Genomic DNA, 18,361 nt, shown 5'->3' with positions numbered 1-18,361 from the left:
AGAAAAAACAAAACAAAAATCCCAAAAGATGGAAAAATAAGGAGAATCTTGGTCTGAGCATTCACATACAGTCCCACACTCCTAGATACCCCCGGAGTGCGGGCAACCCACTAGCCCTTATCAGATCACGTCTTCGCAAAACGGTGTTGAATAGCAGGACATTGGCTTTGAAAATGGAAAATGTTCCGTCTCATGGCAAAAAAATAAATAAACACACGTCGTTTAGCAGTCGTATCCAGACCGACTAGGCTTCTTTTTTCCCCGTTTAATCCCTTATGGGAATCAAACCCACGTCTTTGGAGTTGCACATATGCTCTTAACCAACAGAACTCAGGGACAAGAATAGTTTAATTTCTGTGCATTAAAATGTGTGAAGTTGCTCTAATAAAATTTAGAAGACACGTTCACCAATAATACTAAATAATTCCATCACACAATACTCCTAATAATAACTTTATTTTTTAGTAAAGACAAAATGTTTAAAACTCAGTAAGGAACAATAAGACAAAACAGAACTGTACTGATAACATTTCAACAGCTAAACAAGTTTCTCGACCCTGAGGTTATAACCATTATGACTGAATCTTTTTTCTGTTTTTCGGGTGGGGGAGCCCAGGGCTTGTACTACCTACTAGGCGCTGTCACGCTGCCATCTCTCCACCCGTCTTCTCCAGTGACAGCTATTAGAATCTTCACTGGCTCACTGACTGTACAAAATTACACTTGTCTTTGTGTATTATGCTAATTCGCTTCCTAAAAAGACTAACAATGTACCATTGTTCTAACGACCACTCATGGCTTCCGGAATATCGTTAAATGAGGAAATGTCTTGACCTGTTACTGCCACTGGGAGGCACTAGATGCTTGGAAATAATATAGACGGCAAGATTGGGTATATGGTATTATATGTCACTTCAAAAGGAAATCTATACGTCAAATAAAACATACAAAATACAAATGTGTGAGGACAACGGGTCATAAAACAAATGATATTTTGAATCAGGAAGAATAAGTCCTAATATTAAAGTACATCATTGTCATTGGAAAATCAAGTGAGCGATCAAAGCTGACCTACTGCTCTAACAAATAACAGATAATTATTATATGTCAACTTATTATCTTCATCAATTAAATATTATATAGCATTTCATTGAAGGCCACTTTGCATACGTTGCTAATTTCCATAGAATTTTATATTCCAATGTGTCATGCTATATCTATATACCCTATCGAACTCCTCTGATTGATGTATAGCTATACATGACCATCTAAATGCAACAATGAATTGTAGTGTTGAGGGTTGAAAACAAAGTAAAGTTGCAGATCAAAATTATTGAAAGTCATAGATGTATCATCATGTGTACTGTACACACTCTCTCACACACACACGCACGCACTCGTGCACACACACACGCACACATAGCCACTCGCGCACAATACAGCCTTATCTCAAATTGACCCTTAGGCCTATATCCTATGCACTTTTCAAGAGATTTTTATGTACTACCATATTTCTAACAGCTTTCAAATCCTCTCCACAAGTGTTTAAGAAATGTGGTCAAAAGGGCCAATTTGATTTTGGGCCACAAATGTATGTACAAACAGTCTCTTCGTTGGGTAAGCCTAGGTCTCTTCATCATCGCTGTGATGCTGGGCTTGTTTCTCCTCGTTCAGGCTGCTCTCATCAATGTTTTCCAGTGAGTCAGCCCTCTGTATCGTCAGATCAGCCACGCTGATGCACGGTAAGGTGTTCTGTTCTGGATACATCCACGGCTTCAGGTTAGGGTTGTGCTTCCTCTTCCACTCTGGATATTTCTGACAGGCCTTGTAAATCTTCTTCATTGCCTGGGGGAGGACAGACATTTAGGGCCAGGCTGATGTTCCAGGCTATCAAAAATAGTATAGTCAAATTACAAAAAAATGTTTAAGCAGGTTCAGCGGGGCCTTTAAAGTATGTTGACTGTTGGGCTTTGAATTACGTGGAAAGCACACTTACTTCCTGAACCTATACATGAAGGCAGAGGTATCCAACCATTTCTCTCCTCCCAAACCAGAGATGGAAAACAGTTCAAAACCTGTTGATTATTATAACATTACCTTGGGTGCTACAAACTGAGACACTCTGTTCACCACCCACTTTGGAAGGGAACCTGCAGACCAATCAAAAGCGCAAAAAGGGATTATCTTTTTTGTTCTTGACGGCAACACAGTAACAAGAGGTAACAAGCACTGACAACCTTCACTGAGCCTTAAACACAATGTAAACATGGAGTGAGTACAATGCAACAATGAGAAATAATGCTAGCCATTACATTGGAAATAATAACAGGGTGCAAACGGTGGCTTCCTGTGAATGCAGTTCCCATGTCCTTCTGGAAGACTAATCTTGCTGTAAATATTATTTAGTACAGATGCTGGCAGAGTTGTGCCATGAGTTTTTTTGCAAGTTTAAGATTTTACATTTAAAGCAACGCAAACACACGCAAACACACACACACACACACACACACCACCAACGGAAGGCATTAATTATCAATGGGGTAGCTTGGAGCAGTATGGAAAAACCATGACATCAGCAGATTCATAAAACATGTCTGTTTTTTGAAGTGGTGGTGCATGGTTCACTGGTCCTAGGGCCATCCCAGGCTTCCTGACTCTGTCTTAACACTGTGTGTGTGTGTGTGTGTCTGTGTGTGGCAGACCTTCGCTAAAGTTGAGCTGTAATAATATGATATAATATGATATAGACCACATGTAGTCATGATTACAACTCCCAATGAAAATGCATTGATCCAACTACATAGCATGAGACAATGTTGTAATCGGCCGTGCGGAAGGCTAAGTAAAAAAAAAAAAATTAATGAAATAAATTAACTAACACACACTTGATGAATAGGTTGGCTTGCAGTTTTGCATCAAATGCGATTTAGGCACTGAACTGCAAAGCATTGAGTTAAAGCAGAAGCAATCAAACAGCTTGCGAAACATCTTAAAAACATCTCCTGTAGGTCCCACAGCATAATCTGTTTCCATAAAGTGTGTCATCTTGTGTGTGTGATCTGGTGTGATTCGTTACCATGTTTATACAGACACAAAGACCCATTTCAACTGGTCCCCCAGCTCAGTGGGAAGGGGGCTTCATTGGACTGGAATGGCGTAACACACACTAACAGTCAAAGCTCTGTTCTTCTGGCACCCGAAGCACAGTGTTTCACTGTGTCCAGATAGCGTTGACTAGCATAGAGCTACCCTGTAAACTCCAAAACATGGCACATTATTTAGCTGTACAGTACTTAATATATCCAGTTTAAAGGCTTACCTTTGGGATCAACCTGGGTCAGGTAATACAGAGTGGATGAGTTCGCTCCATTAGATTGGATTAGGTAGCCAGTCAGCAGGGACACTGCCCTGACATAGTCCTTTTTGGGTGGGTATTGCTGGAAGACACAAGACCATTCATGAGTTTGTATCCTTGACATTAATTAGAACTTGCAAATGAAACCATCCAGGAGTTGATATGATTCTATTACCTGTGACCTATTTTAAAGTTCTCTGTACTGACCCAAACCTCCTCGGTTACAAGCCACAACAAAGTCTGTACAGTCAGTGGTTGACCAGATTGTTTTTGTTGGACTGGGCCCTTTTGCGATAAAACAACACTGACGGCATCTATCTATTATACTAAGACGAACAGAGAAACCAGCACGGTCGGTCTTGCTTGTATGAAGATTGTAATAAAGCATACTGTATATATCTACTTTACAAAATAAGACTAATGCTAAACTCTTAGTTATTTAAGGGAGGGTGTTCTAAAAGTGAACAATCCATTATTTTGTGACAGCTGGTTGTCTTTATGGAAATCTGTACCAATGCCAACATGTCAATATATGACATTGACAGCCTGTAAAAGGTGTGTGAGGATAGCATTTTGGCTGTACTCACCGGATGTTTGACAGAGTAGTTGATAATCAGGTAGTCATTTCCCAGCGGAAGCCACGAACGCATGGTGACAAAGTCCCTGTTCTTCAGGGGGCTCGGACACTTCCCTATGAAAAAGAACTTCCTTTTAGTGGAAGACGTTACCACTCACTGTAGCATTCTTTTTGCAAGTCTATACAGAGTTCTCTCTAGTTAACTGCCTCACCACCTAATCTATTCTGTCTGGTTTTATGCCTGGTTAGATTGCTAGTTAGTAGTGCTTTAAGTCTGCCAAATGTGGGACGCTCAGTTCTCTGAGTGCTGTACATGTGTTCAAGCAGCTAAATGCAGCCGTACAGAATGAACTGCGGTTACATTTAGTTAAGCCATAAAACTCACAAAGCACAGTTGGCGGCGGACATTGTTTAGTCTACTACAAGTATTTCTCTCATAATATCTGTCTCGCAGCACCAAGAAAGCACAAACACCCACACATACATGAGCGCACACACTATGAGTGTCAGATGAGTCATAGCAACCTTCCATTTGTCCCCCTGCTATAGTTTACACTGGTGTCCTGAATATTGATTGGATTCCAGGAGGCTTATCATCAATAAACAATGTGACGCTAACTTACAGGAGTAATACCCCACGTCCGCGTTGACAGTGAGCCGTCCTATGTCGTGGGTGTCAATCATGTTGCTGTCCCATTTCTTCCGGTAGCTGGTGTCATGAAGGACATCGTAAAGTGTCTCTGCGGTCACGTCCTTGCACGCTATCCTCATCTGGAACAATACGGAAATTGAAATATTTTTTTCAACGAAACAAACGAATAACCTTGGAATAAATGCCTGTGTAACTGGTATGACGGTAATATAATTATTACTGTGTAGTTACATAGGAACAGGGCCAATTCAAAGTACATTGTTAACAGTATATAAATAACAGAACATCATCATTATTAAGTGTGATTCAAACTTGAACAAGCTTTAGTACCTGAGATTGATGTAGTGCCATGCTCTAAAGTGAGATTCTACTCTACAGCTACAACAGTCTCACTTGAGAATGTTAATCACAGATCAGCGTGAATGTATGAATACAGCACAACAACAACTTTTCAATTTAAGGGCGTTGAATATTTATATATCTAACAGTCGTATTTAGCACTCTAACAGTAGATACTGGAGTGATCTGAAGAAGGAAATTAAGAAATGAAAAAGGAACCGTTACTTTGCCATCTGAGCTATGTTAGCTGAATGATTCTGTATATCACGTGCTGCCTTGAGTACGTATGATCACATGCATCTTAATGCTCTCTGTTTATGCAGGGCTCCTTGGATAAGCCTCTAATTACACACTAACAACAGGCAGTAGTGTGTATCATATTAAAGCACAGGTCTGGCTACAAGTTCCAGAGTAGCTCATATGGAAAAGCACGGCACACACTACTAGACGTTTTCTGTGTGAAAGCACTGCAAGATTATCTAAATGCAAGCCTTTATATTCCAATGGAAACAAGGAAATGTGTAACTTGACGATAGCTGGTTAATATATAAATGATTTGCTGCACCACTGCGGTGAATGTGTTGTGTATCTGGGGGCATAACCCTTAAAGTTAGCCGTTCCTTCTGTTAATATGTTTGGGTTTGACGGAGGAATGATTTAGTGAGATGGTAAGACGTTTGGTTTATGTAGAAGCCCCCTTCACACTCCCCCACGCTCTCTTACTCACACAAAAGCAGTGACACACACGCACACACACGCACACACACATCTGCACTGTTAGGAGCTAACGACACAAGTATTTCCGCTGCATTCAGTGTCTGCACATGACCAATACTAAAAGTTGAATATCATTTTAACCATGAAAATGCCACAAGAGATTTTAGGATCTTTGTTATTTGGATTTGTGTTATAGCAACAGCTCACGAATGGCAGTACTATCTGTGAGTATGTGTTTATGAAACAAAGTAGCAAGATTCAACCGTGATATGAGAACTACAGAACAGAGAAGATACATTAAATTCATTTGTCCCATAGATTTGTACAGCAGGCTAGATATGCCGTTCACGGTGGTTAGGGCTCTGGAAAGCATTATGGACCGCTTCCATTCCTTCCTTTCTAAATCGAAGCACACAAGATGACTTCTTTGGATCAGTGTCTGGACTAAAGGGCTGTCAGTATTGGATCAGTGTCTGGACTAAAGGGCTGTCAGTATTGGATCAGTGTCTGAACTAAAGTGCTGTCGGTATTGGATCAGTCTCTGGACTAAAGTGCTGTCAGTATTGGATCAGTGTCTGGACTAAAGTGCTGTCAGTATTGGATCAGTGTCTGGACTAAAGTGCTGTCGGTATTGGATCAGTGTCTGGACTAAAGTGCTGTCGGTATTGCGTGTCAGCTGCAACACAAGCAGATATTGTGCATTGGGTCAACCTAGCAAATGGCTCCATGTAACTCAATCAGTACGCCACTGCTGTTGCTTTAATAATTCACCAGCACATCTCTCTGTCCAGGCCTGAGTTCAACAGCTTGTCGTTCACCATTTAACTGACCTACAGACTACCGGGCTGCTTCCCAAAGGGATGTCTACTCCCAAAATGCAATGCTTCGATCAGAGACATGTGGGCAATTCCAGTTCCACTTGTTTAGGTTTTGCAGGCACTTGAGGGTAGTATACCAAAAAAGACACAATTTTAAATCCCAGCATGTTGGATATGTAAATCGGATGTTTCATGAAACATATAAGATTTTCAAAAGGTTTTTTATGCTTAGCAAACATCTTTAAGTTTGTATGTCTCAGGTAAAGACAGAGGAGAGTGTGCTCAAATAGCTGTAGGCTGAAATAAAATCATGCTGCATCAGTACATGTGAGTCAAAAGCTTAGACACTTGGACCACCCTAGACGAGACTTATTTTATTTTTATGTATCAAAACCATTTGAATTTTGACCAGACTTTTTTGGCGGGTATTACCCTATATTTCCCATCCCTTTTTTGCCCATGCCGCTGATGTCATGATAATTTACTGTAGCTGGGTTTTTTTTCTTCCTGGAACCAACATTTCTGTGGCTAAAGAAACAGTATTCTGTCCTAGTTTTTACTCTGTTGCTAACTCAGCTGTAGGTGCCCAGTGCTCCTCTCACTGCCACCTCCCATCTGTGGTTACCTTTGTTCACTGTTTGTACACACACAACTGTTTGAATTACTGCCATTGGCCACACCCGATTAACATGATCTGACAGCTTTAGTCAGTATTCATTGTTTGCCCGGGAGGAGACTGTCAGTGGGTGAAGTTAAAGTAACCATCAAAAGGTGAAGTGAAAACCATAGGTGAATTTAAGTTAGTTGACGGGAAAACTCAAAAAGGTAAATGTTTGAAGCACACGCATTTTGGTGAATGGAAAAGCTATGCACATTATGAATACAATTAACTATGTCAAGAACCAGTAGGACTGTAAGCTATATGCACTTAAATAATTAATCCTATTAGATCACGTAAAAATGCCATTAGAAATAATTGACTGAAATGCATTTTTTGAGACTGAGACACCTTATGGCCAGGTCTCACGTAGTTTCCCATATATGCCAATAAAATAAATTCTGCACCTTTAAGTATAGACCTAAACGACAGCAGCGAACACGGCTGCATTTGGAAATGACTCGTTCTGTTTTTCAGCCCCTCAGGTTGACAGTGGAATTGCCCATATAGAGTCAGCGGTCCGAAATAGTGCATCATAAAGGGAGCAGGATGCCAATTGGAACAAAGCCCAGCGCACTACAGTGGGTCATCATTTCCACTGCGTTGGCCATGTCCTTGGAACAAGGCGTGTTTAGGTTTAGGTCTCTCTGAATGGAATGTTGTCCGTGCCTCTGTGCTGTGTTCTATTATTCACGAGCCAAGAGGCGCATCGCTGCCCCGGAAAGGCTCATACATTATACAGTGAGGTATACCTATCTGTCATCGCTTTTTCTGTCGCCATTCATTCTGGGTGTCGAAACTTATTTTTCTCAATCAACCTGTCCTCCCCTTCGTCCATCCCCGTACCCGGTTTCTCCCCTTTCCCTCTTTGTTTGACCCCTTTCCTGGTACTGGGGGGGGGGGTCAGGTGAAGTTTCTTCAGTAAGGGTCGTTACCCTTGTGGCCCGACAGCTGGGGAGCGACTCAGGTTTCGCCGTCGCTAGTTGCTAATAGCAATTACCCCAGCTTTCCGCTCTTAATTTTTCAGGATGTTTTCCTGGGTGCTGGTAGATCGCCTTGCCTCAGAGACCTGGCCAGCTTGCTGTCCTTCCTTCCTGATGGGGAGAAATCGACCTGAGGTTTTACACGGGTCTGGTCTTATATAGGACACATTTGAATATTCTGCCCTTTCTGCTGTGACGCCGGTGCTCATAGAGGCTTCTTCAAAGGCATGGCTGTCTCCCTTTAGCAAAAGCAGAGGGCCTTCAGTAATCTCAGGCAAACTCTTTAGACTCACATAGAACTACAACATTACACAGAGGCAGGGCTATCGCTAAAGCGGGAAAAGGTGGATATGATTCACAGGACCCATGTCTTGACAGGGCACACTGATTGTGATATTGTCAATGATGTCTATAAGTTAGGGGGGCCCAGGCATACAGTTGTGGTCAAAAGTGTGCATACCCTTGGAGAATTGGTAATATATGTGCCATTTGTAAAGAAAACATGAATGAGCAGGCAAAACACATGTCTTTTATTTCTTATGGGATTCACATTCAACTGTTGGTCATAAGAGAATGGCACAATCATAAAATAAAGAAAAAATTAACTGACCCCTGTTCAAAAGTCTGCATACCCTTAGTTCTTAATACTGTGCATTGCCCCCTTTAGCATCAATGACAGCGTGCAGTCTTTTGTAATAGTTGTCTATGAGGCCCCGAATTCTTACAGGTGGTATAGCTGCCCATTCGTCTTGGCAAAATGCCTCCAGGTCATGCAAAATCTTTGGTCGTCTTGAATGAACCGCATGTTTGAGATCTCCCCAGAGTGGCTCGATGATATTAAGGTCGGGAGACTGTGATGGCCACTCCAGAACCTTCACCTTTTTCTACTAAAACCACTGGAGTGTCAACCTAGCCTTGTGCTTAGGTTCATTGTCATGCTGGAAGGTCCAAGAACGTCCCATGCGCAGCTTTCGTGCGGAAGAATGCAAATTGTCTGCCAGTATTTTCTGATAACATGCTGCCATCAATATTCAGATTCCCTGTATCTTTAGTCCTTACACACCCCAAAACATCATTGAGCCACCACCACACAGTTGGGATGGTATTCTGTTCACTGTAGGCCATGTTGACCCCTCTCCAAACATAGCACTTATGGTTGTGAACATAAAGCTCTATTTTGTTCTTGTCACTCCAAGTATGCCAGAAGCTGTGAGGTGTGTCAAGGTGTTGTCGGGCATATTGTAACCAGGCTTTTTTGTGGCATAGGCGCAGTAAATGCTTCTCCTGAGGTTACCTGTGGGTTTTTCTTCGTATCCCAAACAATTATTCTGGCAGTTTTGGCGAAAATCTTTCTTGGTCTACCTGACCTTGGCTTGGTATAAAGAGATCCTTGAATTTTCCACTTCTTATTAAGTACTTACTGGCATTTTTCAAGGCTTTGGATATATTTTTATATCCTTTTCCATTACCTTGTGACACAGGTCTTTTGACAGTTATTTTCTGCTCCCCATGGCTCGCCAAACTCATTGGCTATTTATACACGGACACTAATTGCAATTTCAAAAGCCACAGGTGTGGGAAATTCACCTTTAATTGCTAGTTCACCTGTGTGTGTCACCTTTTATGTCTGTAAAAAGCCCAAACATTCAAGGGTATGTAAATGTTTTATCAGGGCCATTTGAGTGATTTCTGTTATCATTCTGATTTAAAAAGGAGCCAAACAACTATGTGATAATAAATTCATATGATCACTTCATATGATCACTATCCTTCAATAAAATATTTTTTGCATGATCAGTCATATTTTCAGAATAAATGCCAAAATGTCACAATTTCTGCTAGGGTATGCAAACTTATGATCACAACTGTATATCTTTTCAGGGGGCCCAGGATTCCTGGCCACGGCCCTGCATTGAGACCTCAGACTGTGTTAGAGGGCACCGGAGATGCTCTTGCTGTGGCATGGACACCTCCCCTAGTCTCACGTATTACGTAGGCCTACAGTATTACATAGGCACCCCTTAAAGAGCTTGTGGGTGATACGATACATATTGCGTAATGTCGTCTAAGTAAGAAGGATTCCATTTCGGCTGCAAGTTTAATAAAGGAAAATGACATTTGGGACATACAGGCTTTGGAAATTACCCAGGAGTATTTATGCAGTGCTCACATTCCTGGGCAAAATTGGAAAACCTCTGCATTTTAACCCAAACCTTGGAACAACATGCAGTTGGTAAAGTGACAACAGGTCGGGAAATCTCTCTATTCTTCGTAGAGGATTTCACCACAGTCTAAATGTAATAGTTTCATCCTCACAATATAAAAAATGTAAGCTTTCACTTTCTAATTATTTTGATGATCATTGCCGTCATTGTTAACGAGTGCCCTCCCCTCCCACTCTTCTGGCCGTCATGATTACATCATCACAACTCCATTCACTCACTGAACACCAAATGAGACTTGAATCCTGAAACTACTCTCGTCTCCACCAGCATTTACTGCAGGACCAGAAATCTCTGCAGTTATCTGATGTTACAGTGTAGGAGAGGTGTATTTGAGCCGACACAGCAGTGGGGTTAATGTAAAGGGGGGGGGCGGTGTCAGAGAAAATGCAGAGGAACACAAAAAACTGCAGTTCACCTACTTTGAGATCCTCTCAAAACCAAACACCTGGGAATAACTGATGATATATTAAGGGGATTTGGAAACACATTAGATTGATTGGATTATTGATTGATTGACCAACATGGATTGGCTTCATGTCCCGCAGTAGTCAAAAGGTGCATCTCAGTAGTTACATTGGCCTCCGCTGGGTGAGGTTTAAAAAGCTGGCCAATACTAATATTTGTATTGGTATTTAGACCAATCAAAAACATTCTGATGAAAAACAATCTGATCTGATTCGTCAAAAGATAAATGAGTGGATAAAGATTAGAATTGCACATCCTTTCTAAATGTGGTCTGTGTGTATTTTCTTTCCTCCAATCAACACAAGAAATACATTCATCCCTTTTGGACCAGTGCAGGTAAAGGCAATGACAATTGCAGGAATAAATCCCTGCAGGAATACAGGAAAAATGAACATACTATACACAGTCTATGTGGTAAAATGTATAGACTAATAGGATGTAATAAGCTACAACCTTCTCAGATTTCATTTCACCAGACCTTATTTTGTATGGCCCTGTATGTCTGCCCACTTATCCAATGTTTATAACAACATTGAAAACTTAAAAAGTTTGTTCTCAACATTCTGTCATGGGTGTTCAACATTGCTGAACTATTATTACATTTTAATTAAACATTTTAATTTAGAAAAACAAATGGCATAGACACAATTATAGACACCCCAGAGCTAGTACTTGGCAACAAATTCTTCTTGTAGCCATTAAGGAGCTTTCAGCATCTTTCCATGGGCAATTTAGATCAGTCATTTGTCGCAAATAGCTCTAATTCTTTTTTTGTTTTGGTGTACCATCCACCAACTGGTGTTTTCATACCACAGGATCTGGATATAGATCAGTTTTGTGTGTACTGATAATGGAATGAATGATTTAAATGAAAAGAACACCCTCCACTGAATCAGACATGAAGAGGATTTCATGATGATGTGGGTTGGAGAGGTTTGATAATGCTGTAGGATGGGGGAAGTTTGATAATGCTGTGGGACAGGGGAAGTTTGATAATGCTGTGGGACGGGGGAAGTTTGATAATGCTGTGGGACGGGGGAGGTTTGATAATGCTGTGGGATGGGGGAGGTTTGATAATGCTGTGGGATCGGGTAGGTTTGATAATGCTGTGGGATGGGGGAAGTATGATAAGCCAGTGGGATCGGCTAGGTTTGATAATGCTGTGGGATCGGCTAGGTTTGATAATGCTGTGGGATCGGCTAGGTTTGATAATGCTGTGGGATCGGCTAGGTTTGATTATGCTGTGGGATCGGCTAGGTTTGATAATGCTGTGGGATGGGGGAAGTATGATAAGCCAGTGGGATCGGCTAGGTTTGATAATGCTGTGGGATCGGCTAGGTTTGATTATGCTGTGGGGTTGTTATGTTGCCTCTGGCACTGGATACCTAACAAGTGTCTATATTATTTTGGAGTTCAATATTAAACACAGTGTCCAAAAATAGTGCCCCCATTGAAGGATGTACATTTTGTAAATATGGATTCTCCCTAGCTGACGCCATGGAAACGGCTAGTCTTCTGGGGTCAGACACTTAATGAAAAAGACAGAAAAGACAAATAAACTTTACAATTTAACAAAAACATTAAATGTAGACATTACAAACAAAAAAATATAAACAGAGTAACTTAAGCATTTTTTTTTTTTTTTAACTCTGTGGGCCTTTGAGTGGGATAATGACCCCGAAATCCACATGGACTACCCTGGGGTGGCCAGTGACAATCTGAAAGATATCCTAAACATACAATTACAACTGAATAAAGCAGCTGGTAAAGGACATTGATAAAACACTGAAGAATTAGAGCACTTGGCCCCTTAAGCCAGATGATGACCCCGTACTCACACCCAGAAGAAATGTTAGACTGTGCAAACAAAAATAATATTTTGGGATCAGATCAAATCTTTGTAGATGACATCACTCAAACATGGAAGAATTTTGCTTCTTAAAAGTAATAAACATTTCCTTTTGAAAGGAGCAGCTAGCTCATTGAAGGTTACAAGAAGCATTACCCAGCCAGTTTTAGAATAGCACAGTTCAAAACTGTTCAAGTGATTAAACAAGCACTGAATAGTCTGGGAGTCACCTTTCCATCTACATTGCTATGAAATATATTATCTTTTTCTTTTTACTGACCGTGGTTTGAAAGCAAATTGTTGTTGGACTTAACTTCAACATGGAGAATACATTGCAAACACTGACCTTTTAAAGATGCACTATGTAGAATCCTGCCTACAATTTTTACAAAACTGAATTTCAAACAGTGACACGACTTGTATCCTCCCTTTCCCACTCCCATGGTAGAGCTGGCCATCTGGCAAGAAGGGCCTTAGTGGGAACACCATCCCATAAATCTGGTAAAGACGTATCATTTACCACAACAACCCAAAGCACAAATACCACTCCAATACAACGCTGGAGTGGCTTCAGGACCAGCAACAGTGTACTGGTAGCCTTTTTGGTTAGAGCGCTTCACAGGTATTTTTTTTCTCCAATATAGCAATGAAGGGTAGGTATTCATGTTGTGAATTTAGTTCATTTGCCACTTCCTTGAATCCTGCCTAACAGGTGCACAACATTTGGTATCCTTCAGAATGCTCTGTTCTAAGAAATTGAACATTTCTCTCTTTTAGCGTCCTCAATTCTCAGCTTCCTCCTAAAACCCAGATAAGGAGAAGACCAGGCAGAGCTGTATGTGTGAATCCACTATTTATAACTTGTGCATTTGCCTATTATTCAAGTAGTCCACCTTCTGCAATTGCTGCCCCTTTCATTGAATTTGGGAATCATTTAATAAAGGCACAAGTATTTGGCCGACCATCCATCTGGAAAGCTACTGTTTGCAGGCCCACATCTGAGCCCCCCCACCTGAGACCAATTTTTTGTGCTACAAATAGAAACTGCTAGTTACTGTGAAAATTTGAGAGGAGACATTTTAAGGGATAGTTGGACCTAGATTCAGAAAGTGAGGTCTTATCTGCATTATCTGCAATAGAGTCTAAGAAATCACTAGGCGCTGACAATCTGGATCCATATTTACTGAAGTGTGCCGCCGCTCCTGTCATTGCGAGTACAGTGACCCATCAAACACAAGTCCCAGGAAAGAAGACCTTTGAAAGTTCACACAAAGTACTATAAAATAAGTATATTTCTAAAAGTCAGGCACAGCTAATGGCCCATTTTACAGCATAGACTGCTGAATAAAAATAAAAGCTTTTTTGTCAAATTGATTTTGTTTGATGGAATGTTTCTAAATTGCCTTAATAAAGAGTTTGCTGTTAATTTAGTCACAGGCCACATGCACTTGCAGGAGCACACCAGACAAATTATGCATTCCCCTGCTCAGATTTCACAAGCATCAACCAATGGTTTTACTAATAGGTTACTTATATATATTTTTGGCTGATACTTAAAATAACTATCCAGCCATTGTAAGATCTGACATGATCAGATGGCAGCAACCTTTGAGCAGTGGAACGAGCCCAAAGTTGGCAGACAGGTAATATCCATCAATAGCACAGTAGCTTGAGCAGGAATGTGAAGCTATCATCTAGCTATGTTCAGTTTACCGGTATAGACTAGAACAGACAATGATATCAGATCATTGTGCGGGTTGAAAACGGTTGGTAGCATGAGCAGCAATGTACAATAATCCCGCACATGCGCGGCACCTTTCTGGATCTTAAATCTGGAGAACTTAAATTCGCATTTAGTAAAATAAATATATATTTCTTTTTTTTTGCAAATGACAAAATAAGAATTTGGTCGATGCCATAAGTGATGTTTCTTAATGTAAATATATATCACGTTTCAGTAGATTTGCTGTAGTTGATTTAAAATAATCGGCCGACATTAATTAGGTTAGAACTGTTTCAGTTAAATAGCCTACATTTATTTGAGGAAGTGCAGTAGTAGGTTTCTATTGTAAACCCGAGTTTCACACTTCCACTCCACTCTCCGCAGTGCAGTGCTTTCCTTTAAGCACGACACTAGACGCACTAGAGGTTTTTGCTGAGCAACACTTGCCTTTAGTTTCTGTACAGTTTTACACTCTTCATCCCTGCACCAAACCGTCACGCTGCCCTTGTTGTAGCGCGCTGTCCAACCGTCGTGGTTTTCACATTGTTCCTTGAAAGAGGTAAAGTCTGTATCGTCCGGTATCTGAACTGGCATCTTCTTGTACCCTCCTTGAAATAATGGTACAAATGAATCAGTTGGATACTGATGAAAGGCAGATAGCTGTAATCCCTTTCTCAACTGATCTTTTTCTCGTTGTGCTCTCACAAATGTTCGATGTTGTAGCTGATAGATAAACGCAAAGTGAACATTCAAATGAGGTTCGAAAATAACAATTTAAAATGAAACGATCAAAAAAACAAGAGAACTGCTGCCCGGAGAGTCCTGTTGCTCCTGTCATCTACTTCAGCAGGTGCATTGACGTTGTGGCGTCCCTCGTACGTCCTCGCCCCCACCTTTCATCACAACCGTGGATGTTAGTAGGCGTGATGTTACCGATATCCGGATTGCAGGTGCGTAAGAGCGCTGTAGCCATAGACAACACAACACACAAAAAACGATTTAGCTCCAGATCCATAACAATATCAGGTGTCTTATATGACTAAGGCTACAGGATATGTTTTCCGTGGCTTTTTAATCACCCCTTTATTATTTAACTCTTTTTCACGTATTAGTCATTCTAAATTAGGACATTCATTAAGCATATTATGTACATTGATTTGTTAAATATATTTTTTCAGTTGTGTGACGTTTATTTTTCCTGGCTATTCACTAGGCCCACTATTCATCTAAATTACTAACAATTAAATATTTTTAAATTAAACCTTTAAATGTCAAAAACTAAATAAATGTAATTTCACTGTCAGTCTCAGACTCCTTTCATTGCAGTTGTTTATGTGACTTCAGTATGAAAAGTGATGTAAAACGAAGTCATCAGAGATTAGAAAATCTCTAACAAATCAGAATATTAAAAAGCCAATGACAAAAAATTTTTTTTACTCAGTTGTATTCTGGTTCTTGCCCAACCAATTGGTTTCTTCGACCATTTATGTGATCTAAATTGTCTTAGGTGTAAACTGTAACCAATCAATTTCAAAAATATGTTGTTCTGTTTGTGAGCAATTGCAAATAACTGGAAATGCTCCTGGAGCTGTAAATGAGAATTTGTTCTTAGTCAATATACTTGGTCAAATAAGAGTGAAGTACAAGTAATGCATGAACTAAAACAGCAGAACTGCAGAATGGAGTTACATAAAGAATTAACTGAGGACAAGCCCCTGATCCCAACTGTGTAGTGTTGGTATCGAGCTGCACATTTATGGCCCTTCTGTTGGACCACAGTAAAAATATTAGCTGAAGTAGGAAAAACAGATTTTCTTTTAATACAACTTTTGTAAATGTAAATTATTCAGAGCATTGGGAAATACAGTTCATTTGGAAATAATTTAGAACCTTTCAACTTTCCACATTTTGTTATGTTACAGGCAAATTTTAAAATAGACTACATTCGTATTTTTTTCCCCATCAATGTGTAAATGTCCACATAAATTGGCATAGTCTAACCTTAGCTTTAAGATAAATAATACACATATATATACACACACACACACAATTTAAGATTTTGGATAGGTATAGTAATTGCCACACACGCTGTGAGATCATGAGGTCAACAGGTTCCAAGAGTTCAATAATCTCAGCTCACGTTTTCTAGAAGCTTGCATCTTTCACGCTTTTACCAACTGAACCACACATTTTCTTGTCGACGTTGGCTATAAAGATTTTCACAAGTCATCAGGCACCTTTTACTTTCGCAGTCTTGGTACGTGGAGCAAGTTTTCACAGTGTCACGAGGTGCAACAGAGTTGGTGCAACCAGAAAAACAAAAAAGGAAATAAACTTCTAGCACCTGTCGAGACTCTCCTGTGATTTTTGAAGTACCAAGGGCTGCTACACAATGTACACACAATACCCCATAATCAGAAAGCAAAATAAAAAAACTAAATTTAGCAAGTAATTTTAGCAATTGTATTAAAAAATAAACGAAATATCACATTTACATTATTATCCAGACCCTTTGCTTTTACTATTGAGTTCAGTTGCATCCTGTTTCCAACTTGGTTTGAGTCCTGCTGTTGTAAATTCAAATGATTGGAAAGGCACACACTTGTCTATATAAGGGCCCACTGTTGGGTCCCATGGAGCATCCACCAAGTCATAAGGTTGAATGAATTGTTTAGAGAGTTCAGAGATATGATTGTGTCTATGCACAGATCTGGGGAAGGGTACCAAAGAAATTCTGCAGCACTGGAAGTCCCCAAGAATTCAGTGGCCTCTATAGCCGCGTTTCCACCGCAGGAACGATACCCAGGAACTAGAAACTTTTCCAGTAACTCGCTACGTTTCCACCGCAGGAACCTGGGCCTAGAACCAGGAACTGCATTTTACCCCCAAAACAGTCCCTGCGTTTCCACCAAAAAGTACCCAGAACTTTGAATCCCAGGAACTGCTTTTCAAGGAACTGAAGGTTTCCCTCAGCCCATTGTTGTGTGCGTTTCCACCGCGGTCCAAAGACCCGCGAAGATGAGGCTAATTAGATGACGTATGCACCATACGCCAAACAAAGCCACAGACAGGCATCTTTATTATTTATGCGACACTAAAACACCAAAGCAACCGGGGATATTCAAGTTGTGTTGATCATAATTTATTGGTTTGCAAATGTGGTCATTGAGTTAATGGTGGAAGAGACGAGCAGTAGTAGCAACGCGGATTCAAAATCCCCGAAATGATAGTGGAGTTGCAATACAAATAAAGTGAACGGATTTTACGAGTTATCGCGGAGATTGACCATGAGATGATTGATGAGACGGATTCGCGTCATCGTGTACAAAAAAAGAGAATGGTAAGATTTTTTATAGTAGGCCTATATACGTTTAAGTAAATCACAACTGGGAATAATGTTACTGTAAACTACATCGACTTATTAGTGGGACCTTTTTGTGTTTGTTTCAGATATTGACAGTACTACAGAATGTGTCGTGTTTCTCCATCCGTTTGGGTACACAAACGGTGGGAAAGCGTGGTTTCAAATTTCACAGAGGCCTAGTGGATAAAGAATTTAAGGACATGTTTCTGTACCTGTGCAGTCGATTGCAACCCTAACTGGGGTGACACGACATCGCCGTTGTGTACCCATTCACTAACAGATCGCCATTGTACTGTGGAAACCTGCAACCTACTCAGTACAGGAGGATTTCTCATTTGGAGTCGACATTACTCCGGTGTGTCACTGTATACAATATCTGCAAACGTTGAGATGTAATAAATATTTAAGCAGTGAGCAAGACGGTGTGTTTTCAGATTTACACAAACAGCCACTATACACATGGTTCCACAACTATTTATTTATCTGCAAAAATGTAGGTGCAAAACAGAGTACTGTAAACCTGCAGCAATCTGGGGAGTATTATTGAACATTTAGGTATATGGCATTAACATAAGTAAACTAGGAGCAATTGGTAGTATATTATAGATACATGCGTGTAATATGCTTATGAATGGT

General features: G+C 40.4%; 1 protein-coding gene across 1 annotated transcript; it reads right to left on the bottom strand.

Annotated features, from left to right (window-relative positions):
* Positions 1 to 440: 440 nt before the first annotated feature.
* Positions 441 to 15,279, bottom strand: stard15 (StAR-related lipid transfer (START) domain containing 15). The gene is made up of 6 exons (XM_010866430.3): positions 14,809 to 15,279; positions 4,556 to 4,703; positions 3,943 to 4,046; positions 3,320 to 3,437; positions 2,098 to 2,150; positions 441 to 1,845 (listed from the first exon to the last, which is right to left on the bottom strand). Exons 1-6 carry the CDS (start codon positions 14,953 to 14,955, stop codon positions 1,624 to 1,626), a joined length of 792 nt encoding a protein of 263 aa, XP_010864732.1. The 5' UTR covers positions 14,956 to 15,279; the 3' UTR covers positions 441 to 1,623.
* Between the last annotated feature and the right edge of the window lie 3,082 nt (positions 15,280 to 18,361).

Source organism: Esox lucius, chromosome 4 (assembly GCF_011004845.1).
Source record: "Esox lucius isolate fEsoLuc1 chromosome 4, fEsoLuc1.pri, whole genome shotgun sequence".
Classification (NCBI taxonomy): domain Eukaryota; kingdom Metazoa; phylum Chordata; class Actinopteri; order Esociformes; family Esocidae; genus Esox; species Esox lucius.
The sequence above is the reverse complement of the archived record's forward strand: the minus strand, read 5'-3'. Positions and strand labels throughout refer to the sequence as shown.

Coding starts and splice junctions, on each gene's coding strand:
- stard15 (XM_010866430.3), bottom strand. CDS start 14,955: ATGCCAGTTCAGATACCGGACGATACAGACTTTACCTCTTTCAAGGAA. Junction 3,438..3,942: donor ACTACTCTGTCAAACATCCG/GTGAGTACAGCC, acceptor TGTGTCTTCCAG/CAATACCCACCCAAAAAGGA. Junction 1,846..2,097: donor CTCAGTTTGTAGCACCCAAG/GTAATGTTATAA, acceptor GTCCTCCCCCAG/GCAATGAAGAAGATTTACAA.